This window comes from Alosa pseudoharengus, unplaced genomic scaffold, assembly GCF_046254945.1.
Source record: "Alosa pseudoharengus isolate Yale_2024_CS ecotype anadromous, Long Island Sound unplaced genomic scaffold, YU_APseudo_1.1 YU_APseudo_1.1_scf_8, whole genome shotgun sequence".
Taxonomy (NCBI): domain Eukaryota; kingdom Metazoa; phylum Chordata; class Actinopteri; order Clupeiformes; family Clupeidae; genus Alosa; species Alosa pseudoharengus.
Genome location: NW_027468870.1, coordinates 34156267 through 34181022, shown reverse-complemented (window position 1 = coordinate 34181022; position 24756 = coordinate 34156267). Strand labels below are relative to the sequence as shown.

The 24756-nt window shown below is 42.5% G+C and overlaps 2 protein-coding genes and 1 long non-coding RNA gene across 3 annotated transcripts in view; 1 reads left to right on the top strand and 2 right to left on the bottom strand.

Moving 5' to 3' along the window:
• Window positions 1-436: 436 nt before the first annotated feature.
• Window positions 437-2255, bottom strand: LOC143112752 (cobalamin binding intrinsic factor-like). Its single transcript, XM_076275019.1, has 4 exons — window positions 1946-2255; window positions 1460-1604; window positions 1105-1238; window positions 437-604 (listed from the first exon to the last, which is right to left on the bottom strand). Exons 1-4 carry the CDS (start codon window positions 2016-2018, stop codon window positions 543-545), a joined length of 414 nt encoding a protein of 137 aa, XP_076131134.1. The 5' UTR covers window positions 2019-2255; the 3' UTR covers window positions 437-542.
• A 1860-nt stretch (window positions 2256-4115) lies between these two features.
• The window catches only part of abcg4a (ATP-binding cassette, sub-family G (WHITE), member 4a), a 31283-nt gene continuing 10642 nt past the window's right edge, over window positions 4116-24756 (top strand). The window contains exons 1-4 of the mRNA XM_076273520.1: window positions 4116-4172; window positions 4277-4559; window positions 11890-12142; window positions 19352-19469. Coding sequence (XP_076129635.1) covers window positions 11899-12142; window positions 19352-19469 — 362 coding nt within the window. The 5' untranslated portion in view covers window positions 4116-4172; window positions 4277-4559; window positions 11890-11898. The remainder of the gene's footprint in view (window positions 4173-4276; window positions 4560-11889; window positions 12143-19351; window positions 19470-24756) is intronic.
• Window positions 22028-24455, bottom strand: LOC143112433 (uncharacterized). Its single transcript, XR_012984743.1, has 4 exons — window positions 24181-24455; window positions 22995-23060; window positions 22635-22809; window positions 22028-22254 (listed from the first exon to the last, which is right to left on the bottom strand). It is a non-coding gene; the product is annotated as an uncharacterized LOC143112433 (long non-coding RNA).

Genomic DNA, 24756 nt, shown 5'->3' with positions numbered 1-24756 from the left:
TGAATTGAAATAACATAAAACCCTAACAAAGACACACTGAACACCAAGTTACTCCAAGAGGACTGAAGTTAGTTCACTGTAAGTTGCTAAATGATGAATAATGTAATAATGTAAGATACACACAACCTAAAAAAGAGTAAGTACTCAACAAACCTGTTTGCATATGGATAAAGAGATAAATGACTGCTACCCAGAAGTATTTATTTTGTTAAACCTTTTCCTCATGGAGAGAATGAGGAAGGTTAGAAATGGCAATATATCACAAAGTCTCTTTGTTTCACAATGATTGAAAGGAAGTAATTTCAAACATACACAGGAAATGTGTTAACTTCTTAAAAAGGTAGTAATTTTCTCACAGTGGTCAATCAACAACCAGGCCTATTTCACTTCACACAGCATGACACAAGATTCAATGACACTGCACAATTTGCTTTTATTCTGTAATGATGCATTTTGTTCAATCACTTTTATTTATAGTAAGCAGGACGTTTATTTGAATAGGCTATCACGTCTTGACTCTTGAGTCATCTCATACTTCTTGTTCACCAAGTTGTTAACTTCAGAATGATGTGTTCATAAGGTTTTGGGGTATAGCAACCAACTCCTGCAGAAATAATAAATACATTAAATTGCATCATATTATATAAAATAATAGTATGGCATCACTAGAGATAAAATACATCAATTTTCACACCAAAGATACCTATTCTATGTTTTCACATTACGTATGATACTATACGCTACAGACATTAACCACTATACGCAACAGACATTAGCCCTAAGATACTATACACTACAGACATTAACCCCAAGATACTATACACTACAGACATTAACCCCAAGATACTATACACTACAGACATTAACCCTAAGATACTATACACTACAGACATTAACCCTAAGATACTATACACTACAGACATTAACCCTAAGATACTATACACTACAGACATTAACACTACTAGTTTTTGTAAGGAAATTCGAGTATGGCTTACAGCAAAACAGAGATTTTTCTGTAAGCCATATCTACATTTACCTTTACCTCATCAGAGAATAGATATTCTTTAGTTGTCTAAACAAAGGATCTCAAGGTAGGCTACTGACCAACATCTATAGGGGTCGGGCTTCCATGGACATCGGTCAGTATTTGCCAGAAGGTGTGGTCAGATTCACTTCCAGCCACACCGTTCACGCTTTCCAGGTAAAAACCATAGTCAGGATCCTCCGTCACAGTAAATCTGTAGACAAAGACATTGAGGCAAAAATGGGCTTCAAGCTAAAGAGTAAAAATCTTTTATCATTACTGTCAATACTGTTGCTGTCGTGATCATAAGCAATAGTCCTATCTGGTTATACTAGAAAAAGTATACAAGGTAACTATAGAATCATATTTCCAATTTAAGTCTAGTCCAGTCTGCGACGTCCTATGTAACGTGTCCTATAGCTGTAAGAGACCTACTTGAAATCACTGCTTGCGTCCTGTAGTCTTCTCAAAGCCCCCAGGAGCGAACCGCGGGGCAGAGCTGAGGTGTGGTAAAGCTGTGGAGCCTCGTTGGAGACATCGCTGACCACAGAGAGCCTAATTGGTGCCTCCTTCAAGGGCTCTTAATGAGAAAGGTGGAAGGTCAACCCAATTAGTGAATAGAGGATGAGAGGGAGAGTAGACCAAATGTTACCAACTAGAAGTTACTGGGTGCTAAATAAAGGTTAAAACAATACATGTAGTGTTTTTTTGGTACACAACACTGTAAGACTGACACCAAAATTCACACTTAATTCCATCACCATGATTACTGGTTTTGATGCTTTTCACACTGTTATACTTAGATCATCATTTGCCTGTGTACCAAACTTCACACATTCTTGAGCTTGCCAGCCCGTATGATATTTATAAAGCGGAGTATAAAGGAGAGTGAGATGTTTGGCATCAGCAGCAATCACTCACCTGCCAGGATCTGCAGACCGAGCAGCTGCACCAGAACTGCCCAGCAGAGAGCAGAGTCGAGTCTCAGAGCCATTCTGCACCGCCGTAGGAGCTTAGCTCACCTGTGCTCTCCCCCTGCATCTACATCCACAGAGGGCTCTCTCCTTTATACACTGCTGCCCTGCCCATAACAATGTAGCCTACCACTCAATCAGTGTTTGTCAAGTAATCAATACAAGCTGGATCCTTGTGCAAAGTTTTGAAATGCAGCAGAGAACTTTCCAAGAATATTAGAGCACTATTAGAGAGATTGAAACAAGATGAATGTATTCCTTTGATCTTGTGCCTCCCCTTTTTTTCCTCGTCTAGCTTTCATAACGCCTTCTTCAGAGCTGAGGGTAAACAAACGCTGTGTGCCGCGGCTTAGTGCTTTGATCATCTACCTTGGCCTTCTGACCTAATGTTCTCTTGAGAATAAAATAAGACTTGTCTGTGCACAATAGAGTGTGAAACATGCAGAAAGTTCACCCATTACTCAGTGATACTTAGCTGGAAATATATAGGTGGAGACAAACACAACATGAAAAGGTGAACTACATGACCCCTCACAGGCCGCACCTTTAGATTAACCTGACTACGTTTAGGGCCGCTGTATTTAACAAAATGAAAAGAGTTTGAACACTTGACTCAAAAACTGATGCTTGATTAGCATGGAACATTATGTCTTTTTTAGGATTTGTGTAGATGTGTACAATAGCCTATGTGAAAATGACCACAGCCTACTGCCTTCAACAGTATAAAAGAATGGTAGAAAAGATGTTGTAGTTTGATATATCATGGTTTTGCAAAACCACATGACCATTGTACAGTCACAGCTAAAAATTTAAATATCGCAATGTTTATAGTTTTAACATGCAGGACAGGGCTTTCTTGTCTACATGGCCACTGGGCGCCGCTAGAATTGCACTATTCATAGAACAGGCAAGAGTGACAGCCAGTCTAGCATAAGAAGATAACAATATGCCCCCCCCCCCCCCCCCCCCCCCCCCCATTGAATCCAATGTTCTGTTCCTGCAATCACATGTGGTTTTAACTTGACAAAAGAAGATATTCCCAAAAAAAGGTAAAAGGCTGTGATGAGACCTTTGAGAAATATCACACTTCTTTCATATTTCCAGCTGACTTGACTTTAGAGAGTCAAACATCCTTGTTTGCTGCATGGACTGCTAGGCTAGCTTAGGATATAGGCTACTGTAAGTTGAAAGGACACTAAGCTACATTGGCTACGTGAGCGCAGTGGCAGTCTCATTGTTCATTGTTCATTGCTTCATTGTGGCTTTTTTTGGCTTTCTGAAATGGAATGGAAAGAGACATGAGAATAAACAGAAAGTGTAAAATCAAGATTTTTTATTTTGCTTCATGATGTAGGGCGTCGTATGAACGCTAGTAACCCCGACAATTTCACCGAAAATAACCCGGGCACTGCAGCATCAGCAGCACCGGATGCGCAGGTGCGGATTTTAAAGAGACAGGCCTTTAAAATAAACGTCTTTGTGCAATCTAGATTTTAGGCAATGGGTATTGGTATGACAAACACAGCAGATAATTATCCTGAGTGTTTTCAAATTCCGACGTACTAAAGAGCTCGTAATGCCGTGCGCATCACACGACCACTTGCCAAAAATATTTTGCGCAAGAAGCTGTAAGCATATTTCAGGCTACACAGTGAAGCCCCTGTATCATGTACAGCACGGACCACCCTGTGAGTTCATGGTAGGCATAGTGATGTAATTTCTGGGGGAGGTCATTGTGACTGGACCAGCCCTCAAGCATGTGAGAATCAGGGAGAACTTAAACTTAAGATCCTAGCCTCCTCAGAGATGATGTGTTGGCATGTTGCCAAACCTCTCACAGACGTGGTCCATGGCAGTGTGGAGTTGGTGGCGAACACAGCATAATTAACATTAACAGACAGACTTGCTCATGAATGTTCCGTATGATGCGAGAATAAGGCACTGTTTACCCATTTTCTTTTCATTGTGCTCATTCAACTCGGGTATGCGGACCATCTTTCTAACGAAACCCTACAGTAACGCCCCATACCCAGACCGGCGGGCGTGTCAGAGATGCACTGACCGGTGAAACGGCACTGCGTGCTATCGAACTACTGCGGTGCATGACAGGAAAAGAGGAGACTGGTCGTCAACATGGGAACACGGGACCGAAACTAGACAATTGGATCCTGCATGTAAGTGATTTTAGAGTCCTATTTGAACCATTCCTAAATGAACTCGGCAATTAGGATGCTGCATTTGTTAAATAATTCATAACTGTCATACTTGTTTCGGACAGGGGTTCATTCTTCTGGAATTATTGTAATCTTTATGGACGCTATGCCCCTTGGAACAGGAGATTTCTCGGAGGAAAACGGCTCCTTCGTTGTTAAACGGGATTGTGCGTTCAATGGACCCTGACACTCTGTGCACATCATTTTACAAGCCACGGTTCTGGGCCCTTCTCCTGTTGCTGAATTATTGGGTGATTTTAGCCTAAAGATGAAACGGACGTCGCCCTGAAAAACGGTGTCCAGGAGTGGTCCAGAACTACTGTCATCTGAATTTCTAATCATATAAAAGTAAGATGTTTTCTTTTATCTTGACGCCATTACACATCTATTTGTTGACAGATTTATATGCAGACTGTTGGTGTGTGTGTGTGTGTGTGTGTGGTCGGTCGGTAGTGGTGGTCTACCTTTAGATAGCCTAACCCATAGTAAAACGGCCACCTCGAGGGGTGAAGTTTAGAGAAAATACATCAGATACATCTGATTACAATGGACATTTCATAATCCATTTGTATAAGAGGTTTAATATATTTTATTTGTGGTCCGGAAATGGACAAAATACAACTAAAATCCCACATTGTTTTTGTAGCAGGCCGATCTGAAAATAACATAGGTTTACTTTTACTGTGTGAGTATGTGTGTGTAGAGTAAATCCATTGACCATTTGGAATACCATTTTAAAAAGCAGCAATCTTTCCATCTTTTGTGACAGTATGAAATTGTGTTATTGTAGGCCAGGAATATCCTTATTAAGCACATTTCCATATCTATCCAACACATTTGTCCATAGGCAATTCTGAGACACTCCCTCGCACACCAAAAAATGCTGTAGTTGAATCTGTCTGGGAAAATAGACCTATGAAGTTCTAGTAGGAAAAATCTCTCATTTTGTGTGTGTCAGAGAGATAGATAAATAGAGGGGGGGGGGGGGGGGCACAGTAGTAATCAATTTAAGTATTGCATATCTGCATCTGCACTTTTCCTACATTCTGGTGTTTTCTATAACTTACACAACCATTTCCATTCATCTTCTAATATGTTTACATAGGCAGTGCACCATAGGCACCTTAGGAATAGGAGGAGGATTTCTGAATGCTTGGCTCTAAACACTTTAAGTTCCCTGTTTCCATTACTTTACCTATGTTCTGCTGCATCCCTTCGAGTTCTCGGTGTCAAATAATGTTGGATTTCATTTCATGTTAGATTTCTGGTTGCTGAAAAGTAATATCAAACTGTATTATTCCTGTTTCATCATAATGTCCTGGAATGTGATTTAAGAAAAGATAATTCAGCATTTTCAGATATCTTTCATCTTTCCCAAGGACCCATCAGGATGTTTTAAGCATGATTGTTGTTTGAGCTTCTAAATCAAACGGAACTGGACTGAATCCCTTCATTACATTTACATGTAGTATTTAGCTGACACTTTTACCCTAAACCACTTATAAAAAGGGAGCAATCAACAAAAAGTCGGAGGCACATTTGAAATATTTTACTGCCTTAAAAAGTGACTAGTGGTGGTTCACTGTTGGAAATAACATCACTGCCCTTCCTATTGGGGCAGCCGTGGCCTACTGGTTAGCACTTCGTCTTCGGACCTGTAACCGGAGGGTTGCTGGTTCGAACCCCAACCAGTAGGCACGGCTGAAGTGCCCTTGAGCAAGGCACCTAACCCCTTACTGCTCCCCGAGCGCCGCTGTTGATGCAGGCAGCTCACTGCACCGGGATTAGTGTGTGCTTCACCTCACTGTGTGTACACTGTGTGCTGTGTGTGTTTCACTAATTCACGGATTGGGATAAATGCAGAGACCAAATTTCCCTCACGGGATCAAAAGAGTATATATACTTATACTATACTTATACTTACTGGTCATGGTCTATTTATGCTGGCCTCTTTATAGATTTTACTTTCGTTGTTTTGCAAGCTGCTTTTACATGTTTTTCTGACACCATCTCAGTTCCCGACATCTTATTCTCTCTCCCTCCCTCTCCCTCTGTCTCTCTCTCTCTCTCTCTGGCTGTTTTACTTTACGTTCAGTGTAGCTGTGAAAGTGAGAACACCGACAGATTAGACAGTAATTTTCTATTGGGCCTATTTGTCAAATGACAAGATTCCTAACAGGACAGGGCCTGAACCACTTTGATGATTGAGGAACACTGTGCACAGAAACAGCATATGTCCTATCACAGCGTATGTCCTAGCATGGTGGGAGGGTGTTTGCCTCCGTGCCTCCTTGAAGGAGGAAGTGTGCAGTTATCAGCTGTAGAAATGAAACAGATTGTCCAGCCTTGGGGTGGGGGTGGGGTCCATTCAAATGTAAGGTTAATTCATTTCCTTCCCAAGCGTCACTCTGGAGGTCCCAGCGTCCCAATCGGTCTTTACGCAGATGATTCATTAAGGCACACATCAGACTTTTATGACTTTGACTGATGCTTTTGATTCACTGATGCTTTTGATTCTATATGGAGTTTACCTCTAATAAGGAGAATGGCACTGATATGAAAGATCTCTCTATGCATTGCTCAGTGATAATCTGTCCTCTAGTTTAAGGAGGTTGTGTCTCCTCTGCACTAATCTGTATTTTCCATCATAGTTTGTCAGATGCAGTTGTGTGGGGTGTGGGTGTGGAAAATCATCTGTGTGCGCATATACCATTGCTAAATGCTCAACTCTTTTGCTAACAGTAAAGAGTGTTTTCTATGGAAGAATCCTGAAAACTGGAGAGCTTTCGGCTGTTTCCTGATGTAAGGATGTTGTGGCCATAGAGAAATAGATTCCGTTTCCTTCCTTTGCAGGAAGACTGAGGCCATTGGGCCACTGTGACTGCTAGGAGTATGTCTCTGCTTTCATCTTCTTTAATGGCGTGAGAGTCATCCCTATCTGTACATCTCAATTTTTTTTTGCCTCCTAATGTACAAGAAGATGGTGGAAGTGTCTTTTACTTTAAATAGGCTACCTGTGTATGACCTCATATTGTATTCAAAGAACTCTGGTTTGGAGAGTTTTAGAGATTTTGGGTTTGTAGACAAATGTCTTTAATAAACCGTTGTTATGTCCATTGTCTAGGGCTTAGGGAAATAACAAAGAGCAATAACGGGCAGACAAAAGATATAAAGTTAATTATATTTATTAATAAGAAAAATACAATAAGTTAGGGAACTAAGGCTCAATTTTAAGGTTAATGAAAAAGTACGGCAAACAAATGTAAAATCACCAGGCCTCCAAAGTAGGCCTGAACAGGCCGCAGTTCACTTCCCGGCCACTCACCCCGGGAGTGGCCGAAGCGGCAGAACAAAAAACAACTCTGGCCCGAGGCTGGGCCCGAAGGTGGCGAGGAGTGGCGTGGCAGGCGTCTCAAAGAAAGTCAGAAGAGCGCGCCCCTGCTGACGTCATGGCTGAACTTTTAAAGGGCCAGCAGCCTGAAACATCCAATGACTGGGATTGGTTAATTAAGCTGCACTGGCAATCAGCAAACTGGCAAAGAGGCAATCTGCAAGACAAAAATGAACAAGGAAGCCACAAGCCACAAGGAACAGATATTTTATATATGTACTGTATATGACCACAGGGTCGTAACACCATTCAGGAATGAAATTGCTTTGGTTTCTGGGAGGCTTCACCCCGACTTGCTCTCATAAGCCTCTCATTTCATGAAGTGGATGACATTAGAAGCTAGAGAGGTCAAGTCGCTCACCTCTCTGTTATTAAGACACGTCAACACAGGTGTGATCTCAGTCGAAGAGGAGTTTGTGTATTATTTTTGTCCCGTGTGTGCTACTATCACATGCTACACGGCCATAGAAGACATCGTCTGTCAGCAAAATGGCCTTGTTTGTCGCCATTGTGCAGGAAACGAGACGTGGAGGCGGGTGGAGGAGGGTGGTGGTGGTGGTGGGGCAGTGAGGGGCCTACCACGAAAGATTTCACAGCATTTCAAATGTTGCATTCTGGAGCCCCCCAGGCAGAGCAGTAATGGAAATCCACTAATGGGAGGTCAATCAATAGGGCCAGACTCGTCTTTCTCTTCCCGTTCGCTTGACCAAGCGTGTTACTCACAGACACAAACTGCCCCATAGTGTCTTTACTCTGCTCTCATGTGACTTAACAAGGTGCCCCCCTGTTGCGTGTGGTCAGCTCTTTTCTACGACTCTGTACTGCCCAGGACTAGGAGTCACTGTGTTGTTTGGTCTACTGGCTTCCTGAGCAAAAGATCACAGATCATGTTGCCATTCTATTAGACATCACAAGGTGCGTAGATTGGAGAGGATGTTCCTAATGGACTTGAAGTGCAGTCTGAAAAAAAGACACTCTCTGCTGTTAAAATGAAGTCGACTCTGTTGACGTGCAGCCCATTCAGGTTGCGCAGGATGGGAATCCAGGGTTTAGAGAAACATCCGGAGCTTGAGTAGACAGTATTCAGGATTGCGCATGATGATTCCATTTTTCACATAATAACACGCTCTAGGCTACTTTTCATGTTTATAGTTTAGTTGTGACTTGTTGATGGTGGTTTTGTTACTGCTGCTCCTACACTGCACTATGAGCACAAAAATAGGACCAAAGAACTAAAGCATAATTTGGGAAACGTGAAATTTGTCAAGCTTCACCATGAAAATTATTTCAGTTCTGTTTTTTCGGTTCATATTTATTTACATTGTGCTATTTACCAGGAACTGTAAAGTCTTTGACAGTATTGTTAAGTGTCAAATGCGTGCAGTCAAGCGTATCACTTGATAATACACTCAGACTGACAGATCCAACCTGGGATTTGTTGTTATATTTGGGTCAGGATTTTGTCACATTGGTGGCCTTTAAATGCCTTTGCTTCAGGCAGAAACTGAGCTTCTTATATGCTGGTCGCTGTCCACAGAGGATTTGTGTGTGGGTGTGTGTGTGTGTGTGTGTGTGTGTGTGTGTGTGTGTGTGTGTGTGTGTGTGTGTGTGTGTGTGTGTGTGTACTTGTGTACGTACGCACTCGCGTGTACATGAGCCATTATGTATTTTCTCTTATCTGGAATGTTCCTGTGAATCAGCAGTATCCCCAGCATGCCGCCTCTGGGACGTAAGTTGATATTCACTCTGCATGTCTGGCCTCTACAATCAGATCACGGCTGCCTCACGCATACCTGCCCTCAGTGGCTAAAGACCCAGGGCCGACACAGAGACCATGCTTTAATATTCCGCATCCGAATCCAGCTCTGTAGTTTACTCCTAGGCGGGCGAGAGAGGGGGGTTGCTGTATTGTAGCAGCAACATTTTCGGTGATATAAGACAATGACTCATCCTCTGCATCTGCCCACCGATTCTCCCTCCACTGATGTATCCTGTGATGCTCATTGAGATCACCCCCAATGCACTGGGTGTCTGCTGTAGCCTATAGTGTGTGTGTGTGTGTGTGTGTGTGTATGTGTGTGTGTGTGTGTGTGTGTGTGTGTGTCTGAATTGAGGGCAAGTTCTCTCTTGCCCTCACTAACACCATAACTCAGAGCAACACAAAGGCCACCAGTTTGACTAGGGGGAGTGGGCAGTTATGTTGGGCCCCATGAGAGACTATGCGTGGGGCTCTGAGGAAGGCCCTACCTCTCAGGTGATTCAAATCCCTGTGGCATTTGTGGGCCTTCTACCTCTGAAGGTTCCTGGAATGATTGGCCCTCGTTCAACTCCAGTGGCAGTGGAGAAAAAGATAGAGCAGACAATCCATATGTGTTACGCATCTAAATTGTGCTCATTCTTAAAATAGATTGCACTCCAGACTCAAGGACTCTCCTAATCTCAGGCATCAAGCGAGGGATTCTTCTTGGCAGAGTGGAATTTGTATTTGCATGTTCTCATGGTACGTTCTCTCAAACTTGATTATGGAATGTTAATTTCTGATGGAATGTTTACCTGGATTGCTCTCTATGCTGCTTTGTGAAGTGTCATTCAAATACCAGGTAATTCAATGGGCCGAGACAATTATTTCTGATTGTATTTAGGTACAAATAGCCGTGGAATCTAATTCTTTCAGCAGTTGAACCATTTACAAGACACCAACAGGATTTTGTGTAAATAATGCATGTATTCATTTATTTATTTTTCAAGAGATAAGGAGAGTATCCTTAACTATAGTTAAGCCTCTTTGCTCTATGTGAATCTCGAGGTCCTCTAGACCTTATCTACTGTAGCCCTTAGCAAGATAACAGTCCTGCAGAATGCTTAATTATTCATCTTCCCTTTCAAAGCCAGCAAGACAGGTTGTTAAGATAGAAGTATAATTGAAGAAATGGCAGCACTAGGTGGATATGGAGAAGCCAAAGGATATGCTACAAAACTATTCTACCAGAGTAGACAATAGATCAGTTAGATAGATCAGTTGCATGGTATTTCCAAACAATATTTCTGTAATCATCAACCATTTTTTATTCAGGGAGAAATTGACTGAGCATCAAGCTCTTTTACAGCAATGCCCTGAGTTACAAAACATACAACAACAATAATCAAAATAACAAAACAAGAACAATAAAAGATACAAAAGGCAAATAATAATAATAATAATAATAATAATAATAATAATAATAATAATAAATAGAAAGAAAAGAAGAAGGGGAATGTATAAATAATAATAATGATATAAAAGGTCTAGAGGCATTGCATAGGAGGTTTTGCCATATAGCAAAGGATAGCCATATTACCTGAGACTTTCCTGGGTTAGGAAGAACAGTTGAAATCAAAGACATGGCATTACAATCAGTCCTCATCAGTCTTTACCTTTTTATTGTGCAAGTACTGTAGATTCTTTTGTACTGTAGATTTATTGTGTGGTTGTGTGGTTGTGTGGTATTTCAAAAGACGTTGTGTTGTCATGATGATGAGAATGTAAAGGGGCAGCATTAGAGCCGTAGGAGAAGCATTCGTCAATCCAGAAGAAGACCTTCTGAAAACCAACCATGGGATTGAAACACATTGTATTAGCCAAAGGAAATCAGCAGCAGGTAAAGAAGATGTGATGACATTACACTGAATTGTGTCAAACTGAACAAACTATAAAATGTGTTGTATCTCATATAACACAAGCCTCACTGTTGCTCTCTAGTGCAGAATGTCTGTATAGTGACAGTAATCACTATAGCGTTAAAGCTGTGCATGAACAGCATGCTATGGTTCTCTTCATAGTGCAGCCTCCCACCTGTCTCTTCAGAAAGGCGCAATTGAGCAGCAAAAGCAGTGTCGGCCTTTGATTCAATTCATCCTTGAATCTTCTTGGCAAATGTCCCATACGAGCCTCCATTCACAGGCACCATTATCTCCCCTCTCACCCATGTGCTGTGCTCACAGGGAAATAGAAATGTTGACTCATATGGATAAAAGTAATAAAACAACAAAAAAACAATACTCAGAGCTCCATTTAAATAAAAAAAAAAACTCAAATGTGATACAGTATATTCTGTGTCCTGTTTGGGCATGCCTTTTTATTCTGTTTTAAAATGTTGCACAGTGAGCCTGAGGTGGAGTGCTGGGCTGAATGTTAAAATCTCTCTCTCCCTCTCTCTGTCTTCTCTCTCACTCTCTCTCCCCCTCTCTCACTATCTCTCCCTCCTCCCCTCACTCACTCTCTCTCTGTCTCCCTTTTTCTCTCTCCAGACTGCCGGCATGGCGGAGAGGCCTGGGGATGCGGTCGCCGTCTCCATCCCCATGGTGGAGACCAATAAGCCGGCCGGAGTGCTGCCGCCTGCTGCGCCGACGGACGCTGCCCTGCTCACACACCTGAAGAAGGTGGAGAACCACATCACCGAGGCCCAGCGCTTCTCCCACCTGCCCCGACGCTCCGCGGTGGACCTGGAGTTCAAGGAGGTCTCCTACATTATCCGCGAGGGCCCCTGCTGGAGGAGGAGAGGTATGCTGGCCACTGGTCTCTGTCAGAGCCATATAGAGAGAGAGTTTGACCAACTCAAATCATGGGCGCCATGTTGGAGACCAACGTCAGAATATACTACAGTGTGACCCTATGGGGTGAATATGCTATGATATGTAGCCTATGCTAAATGGCTTATATTTACCATTAACAGGCATATAAATACTACTATCATCATCGTTTGTCAATATGTAAAAGGCCCTTACAGAAATATTGCAGTGTATATTTACCTTATTTTAAAGGTGCTCTAAGCGATGCTGGGCAACATCACTTCTGTTGACTCTGTTGACAAAACAGAGAGCTAGCTCGCTACTTCCTCCCCCTCCCTCCCGTGCTGCTTCCGTGCAATTGAAACTCTCCTAAACAGGCATCTCGTCTGTGATTTGCTGGAACAGTTTGTTATGTTTTCATGGGCTAGGTTTGCCCAGGTTGTTTTTGTTGCTGTTTTTGGAGCCTGGGCTGTCCATAGAGATTGCATTTTTTTTACAGTGTATTCAGGACACAGACAGCTAGCGGTTGGTTAGGTGATGTTTGCAGTAAGTGACATAAAATGTTTTAGCCTAAAATCGCTTAGAGCACCTTTAAATGTGCCTGTAAAATGAGTGACCACGTGGCCTAATCAGTCTCAGAGCAGTGTTTACCTTTCTTTTCCTCTTCAGTCTCCCAAGTCCTGACGTAACCTTTCATAGGTCATCCATCGCCAAGGACAGGTTAAACGTACTCAATGGCAAAAATTGTAACTGTAACTTTAATTGCATTATCAGTAGGCTATTATCTTTATCAATAAGCCCTTCCGATAACATAGCCTAAGACGTTATGTGATTCCGATGATCTGATCGCTAGTGATTGGACCTAGGCCAAAAAGCATGGTATACATTAATGATGGTGTTATAATATTTTTCCAATGTAATTTATCATCATAAGTTGAAGAGAGAAATTGACATTTACCTCACACAACATTGAGTAATTGAATATTTGCCCTCCAGTTCTTTTGACCTTCTGCTCCCATATTTTTGTCCTTTTTGGGTCACGGGGGAACAATCGTTTCCCGCTTCCCGGACTTGCACTGCAGCCAGACACGCAACAGTTGGGCATTTTGTCAATAATTTATGTTATTTTGTAACAATTTATTATATTTTTTACCGTATTGTCTGCACTAATGGGGATCTGATGAATGTTGGTATCTAACATGGCGTCCATGAACCAAATGACCACCTCGGAACCAATCGCATAACAGGATAGCTCAGACCATTCGATTCCCTAGTTGGCCAAACTCTCTCTATATGCTGCTCTGGTTACTGTTATATTGTAACCAATTGTGTTATATTGCAATCAGATAATATTGGACATCACACTTATGCTGTACACCAGTGGAGTTTTGCCCACTGAAGACTTAAGTTAGAGTTTAAAGTTTTGGAATATGACTAGTTTTAGTTTAAGATTATTGCTTCGTTATTATTTTCTTCAACCCCCATCACTGTAATTGTGCCTGCACACAATTTTAGTTGGCTTAAAGCAACACCAAATAACTTTTCCTCTGTCGCACGCACTATTTGTTTATCCAGCACCGGCTTTGGAAATAACGATGTCCACAGACAAGGTAGAATATGTTGCATGATTTTATGAAAGTACGATGTATTGCGACATCAGATGCAAGTCAAATTTGTAGTTTCTTATGTCTCATTACATCGAACTACAGATCCGCTACCCGATCTGGCAAACTTACATAGTGCGGTTATAGTCGATGAGTGCCGCGAAGCGAATGCAGAAGTGCCGTTCACCCTGTTACGAGTTGATGAACCACTGAAACGATTTTGGAAACATTATTTTAAGGTACAAAAAACTCTTTGGTGTTGCTTTAACCTCCCCGTATGCTAGAGAGTGATGGTTGTTATTGCAAGCAAATCGTGTTAGCTGTTGCATGTTGGATGTCACACTTGTGCTGTACACCTTTTTGTTCCTGTCTGTCTCTCGTCTTACACAAGAGAAACAAGGGAAAGGCTCAATGTCACCTCATCACAACAAGATTTCATTGAAAATATCTCACGAGAAATAACAAAGGAAGTTCAGAGTCTCAGCACTGTCATTTGTATCCGTCATCTCTCTCAATCACTCTGACTCACACACACAGACACAGACACAGACACACACACACACACACACACACACACACACACACACAGACACACACACACACACACACACACACACAGACACACACACACACACACACACACACACACCCACACACACACACACACACACACACACACACACAGACACAGACACACACACACACACACACACACCCACACACAGACACACACACACAACACACACACACCACACACACTGTCCCTCTCTACAGACACTTACGCACAGCAGGCACACACTCACAAGATAATGAATCATCCTTTGATATTTTCTGGCATGAACCTGCACTGCGCTAGTGAGAGCTGATGCTCGGTGTCGGGAGAGGAGTGGGCGTTTGGAAATCTTGTCTCTGTGACACGCTGCAAAGGAAATGTTAGCCCTGTCGCTCTGTTGGAATCAATAGCTGCAATGATTTTGGTCGTATTTCTTACATCCAGAAACCCTCTCTCGCTCTCTCTCTCTCTCTCACGCCGTGTCTCCTTCTCTCCCTGGCCTGACCCACCCCCCACCCACTCATAGGGCACACACACACACACACACACACACACACACACACACACACTCGCGCACAGCGGTGCCTGTGCTCTTGCTGGGCTTGGCCCTGGGTCTGCTGTGCTCAGCAGATTTTAGACGTAGTAAATAATTCAGCAGTCAGGCCCGGGCCAGGGGCTCTGCTGTCTGCTACCGGGTCTGTGTGGCGGAGGCTGAGGAGTCGGATGGAGCGGCCGGGGCGGCCGGGGCATTCTCTGGGCCGAGCCGCTCATGAAATATTAAGTGCCATCTCGTGCCCTCCCCACCTAATTAATAAATGGACTGTGCCTTTTATGACACTGCGCTTTATGCTCTGTTTGTTTTGTTGTTGCTGTTGTTTTTGTTTGGTTTGTTTGTTTGTTTTGGTCTCGCGGATGAGCGATGTGTTGTTGTCTTGCCACCTGGCGAGTGGGAGAGCTTTTTATAGATTTTTCCCCCCTCCCCAGTTCACTGATATTCACTCCAGATGAGTAGGCAGACAGCCCCCAGAAACAAGCAGACAGGGGCTCTCTCTGCGAACAGGTACTTGACATTTTGACAAAAGAAAAAAACAGGTAGGCGACTGTCTCTCCATACCTGGAGGGCCTGTATGCCATGTATCTGTCACCGGCAGGAACTAGGAGAGGGTGGATGTCACAGACTTCGGAATGTACCATAGATAAAACGCCGGGGTTCTGCCTGGTCTTGTCTCCTCAGTGAGAGAACAAGTGGGTCTCATCCAGGGTGAGGTCGAAAAAAGAAAGAGAGAGGGAGGGGGGGGGGGGGGGGGGGTTGGAGAGAGACCAGCGCTGTGGTGAGAGATGAGGAATGCACAGAGAGGCTCACTCTGCTCCAGAGATGGCGTTTAGCGGTGACGACATCCTCCAAGGCGAATTTTGCAAAGGTGGGGAGATCTATGATGGAGATATTTAACTGCCACGTATGCAGCGTCAGACCAGAAGTAAGGAGATATGGGAAAAGTGGGGGGCGTAGGGGGCATTCGGGTGAGGGGTGGGGGGAAGGGGTGGTACATTTTTGCCCTTAACTCTGCATCTGTTACAGCATGTTGCCTTTATGCCAATCTGCAGGTATGTTTTGGGTTGTTCCGATGTGTAGATAGATACATGTAGCTCATTCAGAGAGCTATACATACAGTATGTCTGTCTCTTACAACTATTTGCATTCATTCATTTCACAGATGCTTTTATCTAAAGTTACTCTCATTCAAGGTACAACGCAAACCTTGTCACTGTAGGTTAGCCTCCCTATATCAGTAGTAGCAATACATCCTGTTCCAAATGGAGTTTGATTCTGATCAGTGGACAAGGGTGTGACGTGCATGGAATGAAAGATTGAGAGGAAATAAAGGTCGATAGCCCAGGGAAGCTCTGAAGCTGAAGTATCTCCCTACACCCCTCCCCCAACCTCCACCTCCACCTCCACCTCACATGCTCGTCCACGTCACACATCCCCCCCCCCCCCCCGTCTCCCTGACCCCGCGGCTCCTGAATGGGGGACACAGTGTCAGCGGGAACGGGGTGGCTCCACGGCCGAGCGTCACGTGCCGGGGTATAAATCTCCGGGGCAGCTTTAATGGCTCACTCTCATTCGAGCCTCTGACTCAGGGTGAAGCAAGAACCATTACGTGTGTGTGTGGGAGAGAGAGAGAGAGAGATAGAGAGAGAGAGACAGATAAAGAGAGAGAGGCTTTATGTCATGAGGCAAGCGGGAAGTCTCTCCCCCTTCCCAGCTCACCCCTCTACTGTCCTCTCTGCCATTTTAATGTATTATGGGCCTTCTGGGCTACTACCACCTAAGCCTTTTAAATTGGAGCGTTGAGTATGTTATTCGTAATAACGAAAGGCTTTTAGTTACCGATATTTCACAAAACTGATCCTCATGGGAGAGATGTGTAAGGCATTTCATGTGATATCTTCCCCACTGGTCACCTTGCCATTGAATACAAAGAATGTATTTCTTAATACAAAGCCAAATCAAATCTTCTCTTGACTGACCTGCTGTACTCTGATTGAATGTGGTTCCATTAAGAGTTACATTAATGCTTTCTGACAGATATGTCATTGCAGTGCCGCACTGAAAAATGGCCCGTCTCATTTCGCTCTTGTTTCCACCAGTCCTGTAAGGTCTACTTTTTCATCAGACTGATGTGCTTCTGCTAGAAACCAGTTTAATGCATCTTAAAGTCCACCAATAAGAAGCACTTCTCATGAAGAGAGGAAGCTGGAGCACACTGATAGCTTGCAGTTTTTTATTTCAGTGCAAACAAACACTTGACTGACGTTTCGACACTACTGTGTCTTCCTCAGAGTCCAGAGCACTTATTGTGGTTTTGTAAATTGTAAAAATGGGCTTCGCTTGCAGATGCACAGACATGACACACAATATGCTGACTCCACACCATTCAGCAAAAATAAGTGCATTATATTCCACTGAGCTTTCTCAGCGATGATGGAGATACAAGGGTGATTGCAAGTTATTAGGTTTGTGTATATCACCATCTTTGTCTACAGTGGGTGCCACTGTGTTGAGGCTGTGCTAGAGCTCTTGACCACAGATGTCCAGATGTCTATGTTCCCTTTGTAGACTTGTACTCTCTCTCTCTCTCTTATCCCTGTCTTATGGTGACAGAAAGTTCTAGATATCCACCATGGACTAACCTCCCGTCATGACCGGGTCTTCTGCAGTGGAGCAAATCACCCACTGACACTTCAAATCAACAGTTGCCTTGAAGGATCACTTTGGGTGGTGTATTTTTAGGAGTGGGTGACATAAGCGCTGCTCGTCATGTGTGACTTTGACACAGACCATGGCAGGCTTGCATCATCAGCATGAGACACTGATTTAACTTGGGCTTATCTGATGGGGACGCATCCGAATGCAAGAGTGGCAGTGCGGGGGCCCGTGTCATCAGTATGCGCCACGCGCCTCCCAGGGGGGTGATTCATCAGTATGTAACGCAGCGCATGGGCTCTTATGAGCGAGGCCGCGCCCCTGTCTATCTCAGTGCTGGATGGAGGCATCGCCGCACGGTGAGGGGCGTTCAAGAGACAGCGGAGGAGGAGGAGAGGAGGAAGGGAGATGAGAGCTTCTAGAACCGAGAGCTACTGTAATGGCCATCATGAGGAGGTGCTGGCAGGCCGACAGAAGAGTGTCTAATTAAGGAACCTGAGATACCCGCCTCCCACCCACCCTTCTCTCCATCTCTCTCTCTCTCTCTCTCTCTCTCTCTCTTTCTTTCTCTCTCTCTCCTTGGCTCCAGACTGCTTCAATGCAAGAAGGAGAGGATCCCCCCTGAAAAAGTCAATATACTGTATCAGAGTCAAAGAAAAGGAGTCCCGTCTTACCAGCGTACAGAAATAGGCTTGCATGTGTTGCAGTGCAAATGTGGGGGTTATTTCTAAAGCCTCAGAAATGTTTGAGAAATGTGATATATGGAATGATTCAGCTAGACAATAAGCAACATTCTCACCAGATATAGTCACAAGATGTCAAAAGGATGTCATTTTTAGGTATAACACACTGAAGGCTGTTTCTCATTCAACGGAGAAGAGCTAATTTTTCTCCGCTGCAGATGCAGATGACAGTGGCTATAGTTGTTTAAATCTTGTCATCAGCTTCCCCACACAGTTCCCCACACGGGAGATTCTGCATTCCAGTCTCTGTATTGATCCTTTCCTTCACCTAGCACTCTGCCTGTCTTGTGTCCACACGGCTCCCCTGCAGCTCCTCTGTAGCTCAGCTCTCGGGCTCCCCTCTCATCCCCACTCATCCGTTGCCACTGCTGTTTTCCACGGACCTTGGTCAAGATTCTCTCATTTATTTATAAGGTTACCCTCATTGAGTGTTTGCCTCCGCTAGTCTCTGAGTCACATAATCTGTGTATAAGTTCAGGCAACAGTCACAGGTGCACTATATTGGAGAGATTTTTTTAAACTTGCATTTTCATATACTGTATACAGCACATGTTGTACCCCCGCTCTCTGCAGACATGATATTGGAACTTAATTCCCTAAGGCATCTCGGTCTGAACTAGTGCATACCGTAGAGGTTTCTGTAAAGACTTGCCACATAGTGCTGCCTTTGTATGTGTATACATGAAAGCAGGGTTTCTTATTAAATTCCCCAACCATCTAGAGGAAGAAACATGGTACTAAGCCATGACAAATTATAGCAGTCATCTATTTTGTCATTTCTATAGCACATAATATCACAACACATACCCTTACATTGTCATTATATAGCATTGTAGATATTCATTGCTGTTATGTTGTGAAATGTAATTTTATAATTTCATTCTATGGTGTTCATTGAGCTCAACAACATATGTGTTTTAGGACTGAAACACTTGATTTAAAACACTGCACACCAAAGCTGTTATTTTAAATAAAATTGCCAGCTTGCAACCTAGAGCTAGTTGTGTAGCGCTACATACTTGTTTTATATGTGTTATATGAGTGATAACCAATAAGGTTTGAATATGCATCATGTTGTTAATGTTGTGTCCAGGATACAAGGCCCTACTGAAGTGTCTGTCGGGGAAGTTCTGCAGCCGAGAGCTAATCGGCATCATGGGCCCGTCAGGAGCGGGCAAGTCCACCCTGATGAACATCCTTGCAGGCTACAGGTGAGCGACATTCCTGCTGTAAATGTGCAGCATTTTACACTTGTGCTGTTATGCAATGACATGATGGATTTTCTGTATGTCTATGTGTGTATGTGTGTACAGTATGTGTGTGTTTGTGAGTGTGTGTGAGTGTGTGTGTGTGTGTGTGTGTGTGTGTGTGTGTGTGTGTGTGTGTGTGTGTGTGTGTGTGTGTGTGCGCGTGTGTGTGTGTGTGTGTGAGAGAGAGAGTGGCCGGTGTAAAACAAATTGAGAAAAATGAGAAAAAGATGAATGGAGACACAAAAAAGACAAAAAAAACAGGAGATGAAAGTAGCAATACCCTGAAGGGGTCTGCATTGTTCCTCTGTAGTAAGTCAGAGGTTGGAACGGCACCTGGAGGCCATTGTTATACAAATTTGCAGCTGTGTTCTTCCACTGCCATCCATCTGTCTATTCCATGCTCTGTAATTTCCTTTCTCTGTCTCTTTCTCATTTCTCTCTCTCTCTCTCTCTCTCTCTCTCTCTCTCTCTTTCTCATCTCCCTCCCCCTCTCTCTGTCTGTCTGTCTCTCTCGTGTCTTGCCTAACTCTTGTTTGTTTTATGACATGTCTAGTCCCACACAGCCCAAAGACAAGACCAGGCAAAGCCCCCTAGTTACCCAGCAGCACATACCTCTTACACCTCCTCCATGTCTCCTGTCTTGTAGCCTACTCTCTTATTTTACAACTTTTTTTCGACATACAGTGGACCAGGGCCAATTATAGTAGAACTTACAGTAAGCCATGGTAACTTTACAAAAATAATTCCATTGATCTCATAGAATGCCACTCTCTTTCGACTGTTAGTGATCTTAGATTCGTACCACGGGACATAAAAACAATCACAGTCTTTGGGCCCGAGTTCGTGGGGCGATATAGGTGGCGGAAATCTACGACAAGGCGGGAACATGAAGACCTTTCATGAAGTGAAATTGAACAAACCAAATCACAGGCAACCAGTGTTCAATTCTGATCTATCTATCTATCTTTTATTAATTGACTTAGGCCGGCCCACTTTGTGCGTCTGACTTCGCTTTGGCCACAGTGCACATGCACTCTCGGCAAAATACGCTGTCAAACTCACACCCCCTGTGTTGGCAAAGGTGGGGCTGGAGATGGCTGTGGCAGTGAATGGGTTAAAGAAGTTCATGTGTGAAAAGCATCAGTCAAAGTAAAGCATACAGGCAGACATGTTTGTAATTGTATGGCATAGCAAACCTTACAATTTCCAAAACCAAATAATTATGTTAAAGTACTGGAGTAAAGATTTCACAAGAGCCCCTCATAGCCGATGACAGAGCGAATGTCTGTTGGCTTCAGTAGCAAGAGGGAGTCATTAGGTGCATGTAATCATAATGCCATTCTTTGCCTTTGTTGAGTGTTCCCACTGACTCCATGTTGCAGTTGTCTCTCCATGCCACGTGTGACACAGCTGTGTGTGGTACTTCCTGTTCGCACATGTTGGGAATAGATCAATGGTGCCATACAGCAAATGAATTGATTTGTATATTGCTTTATTATCATAGAATGGTTATGAGTTGTAGACCATGACAAACTATACACTGTAAGAAATTTTCCCGTAAAAAAACAGGAATCAACTGGCAGCAGAGTTTCCAGGAGATTCCTGTTATTTAACGGTGCCCTGGTTTAACATTAAGTTAATGTAAAATAACAACATTAATTTCCTGTAAATTAACAGGAAACAACTGGCAGGATTTCCAGGAGCTTCCCGTTGTTTAACGGCAGACTACCATAACATTAAATTCCTGTATAACATAATTTTCATGTTGGGTAACAAGAAAAAAATGTGATCTTCGCGTTAGTTACACAACAGGTCTTTATTTTTTTACAATTACAGGAAACAAGTGCCATATATTGAGTTCATCCACTCTCAAATCAACATTTTAAAGATAAAAATCCATGTTTTCACATCAGTTACTTATTTGTAATTTAACAGATATTTTATTTCACAGCACTTACTTGACAGTCTAACAGTAAAGTAATCTTTTTGAAAGATGAAGGGACATGAAGCAAGATAGTAATTTTGGAAAATGTAGACTGACTATAATCGTATTTCAGTATCAGGGAATAAGACACAGAAGAATGATCATGGAAAATAAAAACATCGCATTAGGCTCGTGTATCATGTATGAATGTAAAATGTAGATACATAGTAGTATTTTGAAAATCGGATTTCAAAGAACAGGCAATAAGACACAGAGGAATTACAATGGAAAACAAAAACATTTCATTAGGCCCGTTTAAAATGTAGACACGCTATCTAGTTGTATTTTGAAAATCGTATTTCAAAAAACAAGGAATAAAGTACAAAAGAATTATCATGAAAAACAAAAACATCGCATTAGGCTCGTGTATCACGTATGAATGTAAACACGTGATCTAGTTGAATTTCAAAAATCGGGAATAAGGTACAAAAGAATTATCATGGAAAATAAAAACATCGCATTAGGCTTGTGAATCACATATGTATGTAAAATGTAGACATGTTATCTACAGTAGTACTATTTCAAAATGAAATAAGATACAGAATAATTATCACAGATAATTATCAATATCATTGCATCGCATTGGGCTTGTGTACATGTGAGAATGAATAAACTGACAGATTATGTCCAGAAGAATTTAAAGTACAGAGATGAGTATAAATGATAATCAGGGAGGAAATCAAGTAACATTCATGAGAAATCAAGTATAACATTCACTTTACTTATTAGTGATTGTTCTTAGGCTTCTTCTGGGCCTTTTTTCTGTGAGAGAGAGAAAGAGAGAGAGAGAAAGAGAGTGTTACAAAAACTGATAGGGTACACTAGGATTCATGTAGAGGAAAATTGTGCCAAAGTGAATGAATCGGATGTGAATTTGTAACGTTAACACACTTTTCTCACAATGAAATTAACTGACATTTATTACTTACTGTAACTGCATTTATATTTGATTGAATCAGTTGTATGAAGTAGAAGTATAGTGTTCTGTGGTTATTACAGCAGTACTATGCATGATTGCTCTCTACAGAGGGTGTAATCCTGCATAGTAGTGCTTATAACTACATAGTAGACTACTACACAACCCCCCCAATACATACCACACATAAAACAAATTCTGGTTCGAAAGTGTGACATGAACTTACCTCTGGATGAATTCAAGGGTGCACGCTGCCTCCTACTGATACTGCAGATTCAGAATGTAGAAGGTGGAGAAACATGTCGCAAGGCCTGTTAGAAATGTGGCGAGGTTGGACCCTTCACAAACGATTAAGGATTCAATGCTGACCATCCACTTTTGATGATTACCTTGTAGTTCACCTGAAAAAAATAATTTATCATATTCAATTTAAGATATAGATCCACATGTCAACTATGATTAGATTCATTTTAGGATTTTGTCCAAACAAAATTCAATACAGAAAAAAAAACATTTAGTGTTCAAAAGTTGATTTAAATATGTATATGTTGATCATTATTACTCTAGTGAATGAAAACAAACATACCTAGTAATATCAGGCGAGGCGTCACAGGTAGGCTTGGAAGACAACATCAGCTACGGTCGCACATCCCTTAGCAAAAGAAAAGAAAGGCACTCAACAACTCTTCGTGATGTGTGTGTGTGTGTGTGAGTGAGAAAGTGAATGTAATCTCTGAGTGTGTGTGTGTGTATGTATGTAAGGAGTGAGTGAATGTGAGTTGTCCGCAAGGTGAGTATGAAAGGTGTGTGTGTGTGTGTGTCTGCCGTTGAATGATTAAAAGTGATGAGGCGGGTGTGATAAGATGTTTGTGTGAGGAATGTGTGTGCAAAGTAAGGGGGCTTGCTTTTGAAATAGTGTCCGTCTTATCAAAACCACATTGTTTATGGTTACTATACATGTGCGTCTAAAGACCTAGATAGATAAATAGATAGATAGATAGATAGATAGATACTTTATTGATCCCCAGGGGAAATCCAAGACCTGCATGTCTCTTAAATTTTATTTGGCAATCTGGAACACAGCAGGGAAGGTCTATATTGGGTATATTGTCATGAATTTAGGTATGGCTCACATAAATAGACGCAGTGGACTGATGCCCACATATCTGACATGTAAACATCTTCCTGTTGCATGCTGCTAGCTCAAATGAACTTGGGAGGAATACCATACGCATGTCATGCAACCACCTCTGCTATGGAGTGCTTGCTAGGCTACTAACTATCATTAGCTTTCTAAACTGAAGAACTTAACACAACTTTAAGTAATTACCAGCACGGGCGAAATCCATGCATACAAGTAAACACTGAAAGCAGCAGTCAACACTGATCCGTTTGTGCCATATTGTTTATTTGGCCACTGGTTTATTAAACTGATGATGCTAAGCAGACTTAGCTAGCAAGCACGTGTTATAGCAGGTAAATCCCGCGAGTTAAACTTTCAAAAACTACGCATACCCTACACATACCAATACATTTAGATGGCTCCAGATTGCAATGAAGAAACGTAAAATTTGATCGACAAGTGTAGTGATAACGATAACGCATGGCTTAAGAAGGGCGAAAGCGCGGTCTTGGCTAGCTGAATAGCACTGCTACTAACTTCGTTTCAGCAGGGTAACATTCAGAGATGTTGTATTATACAACTTAATATAAACATGACCAGTGTGCTTTCAAACGTTGTATTTCTGGTCAAAGGTGACAGATAAACTCACCTTATTGTGTTGATAGCTTTCGATGGGTTTGGGTATGATTCCAACGTATCGTCTTCTCTCAGCAGACAGCTTCCCATCACCAGAACGAAGGTAACGTTAATAGATAACAGGAAGTACGTGTGTTCCAGAATAAACATTACGGGCGTGGTAAATAACAGTGTTGGAGCCTGATTTTACATATTTGTCTTACTAATGACCGGAAAGTCCTGTTTATTAAAGAAAACCGGTGAATAATGTTGGAATCTGGGTGTAAATTTACAGAAACTTTTTACAGTGTAGTTGCAATGAAAAGCGTGTATTACTGGGGACGTTTTCTGCGTTCATAAGTAATTACAAAATATAATATAGTATCATTTTTGTGTGTGGAATGTATATTGTGCAGCGGCTGAGGCAAAGAGTGTTATATAAGTGCTGCTGGAATGGTGTCAGTATAACTATGAACAGTGTATTGTTCCGGTGGTTTTGCTGAGATCAGCGCGTGTGGTACTGAGTAGAAGACCCGGCGCCAAAACTCGAGATGCAGCCGCTGCCTCCGCAGTGCTCCTGGGCTTCCGCGCAGCGCTGCTCATGCAGGCA

Coding starts and splice junctions, on each gene's coding strand:
- LOC143112752 (XM_076275019.1), bottom strand. CDS start 2,018: ATGGCTCTGAGACTCGACTCTGCTCTCTGCTGGGCAGTTCTGGTGCAG. Junction 1,239..1,459: donor GACGCAAGCAGTGATTTCAA/GTAGGTCTCTTA, acceptor CTTTGTCTACAG/ATTTACTGTGACGGAGGATC. Junction 605..1,104: donor CCCGACCCCTATAGATGTTG/GTCAGTAGCCTA, acceptor TTATTTCTGCAG/GAGTTGGTTGCTATACCCCA.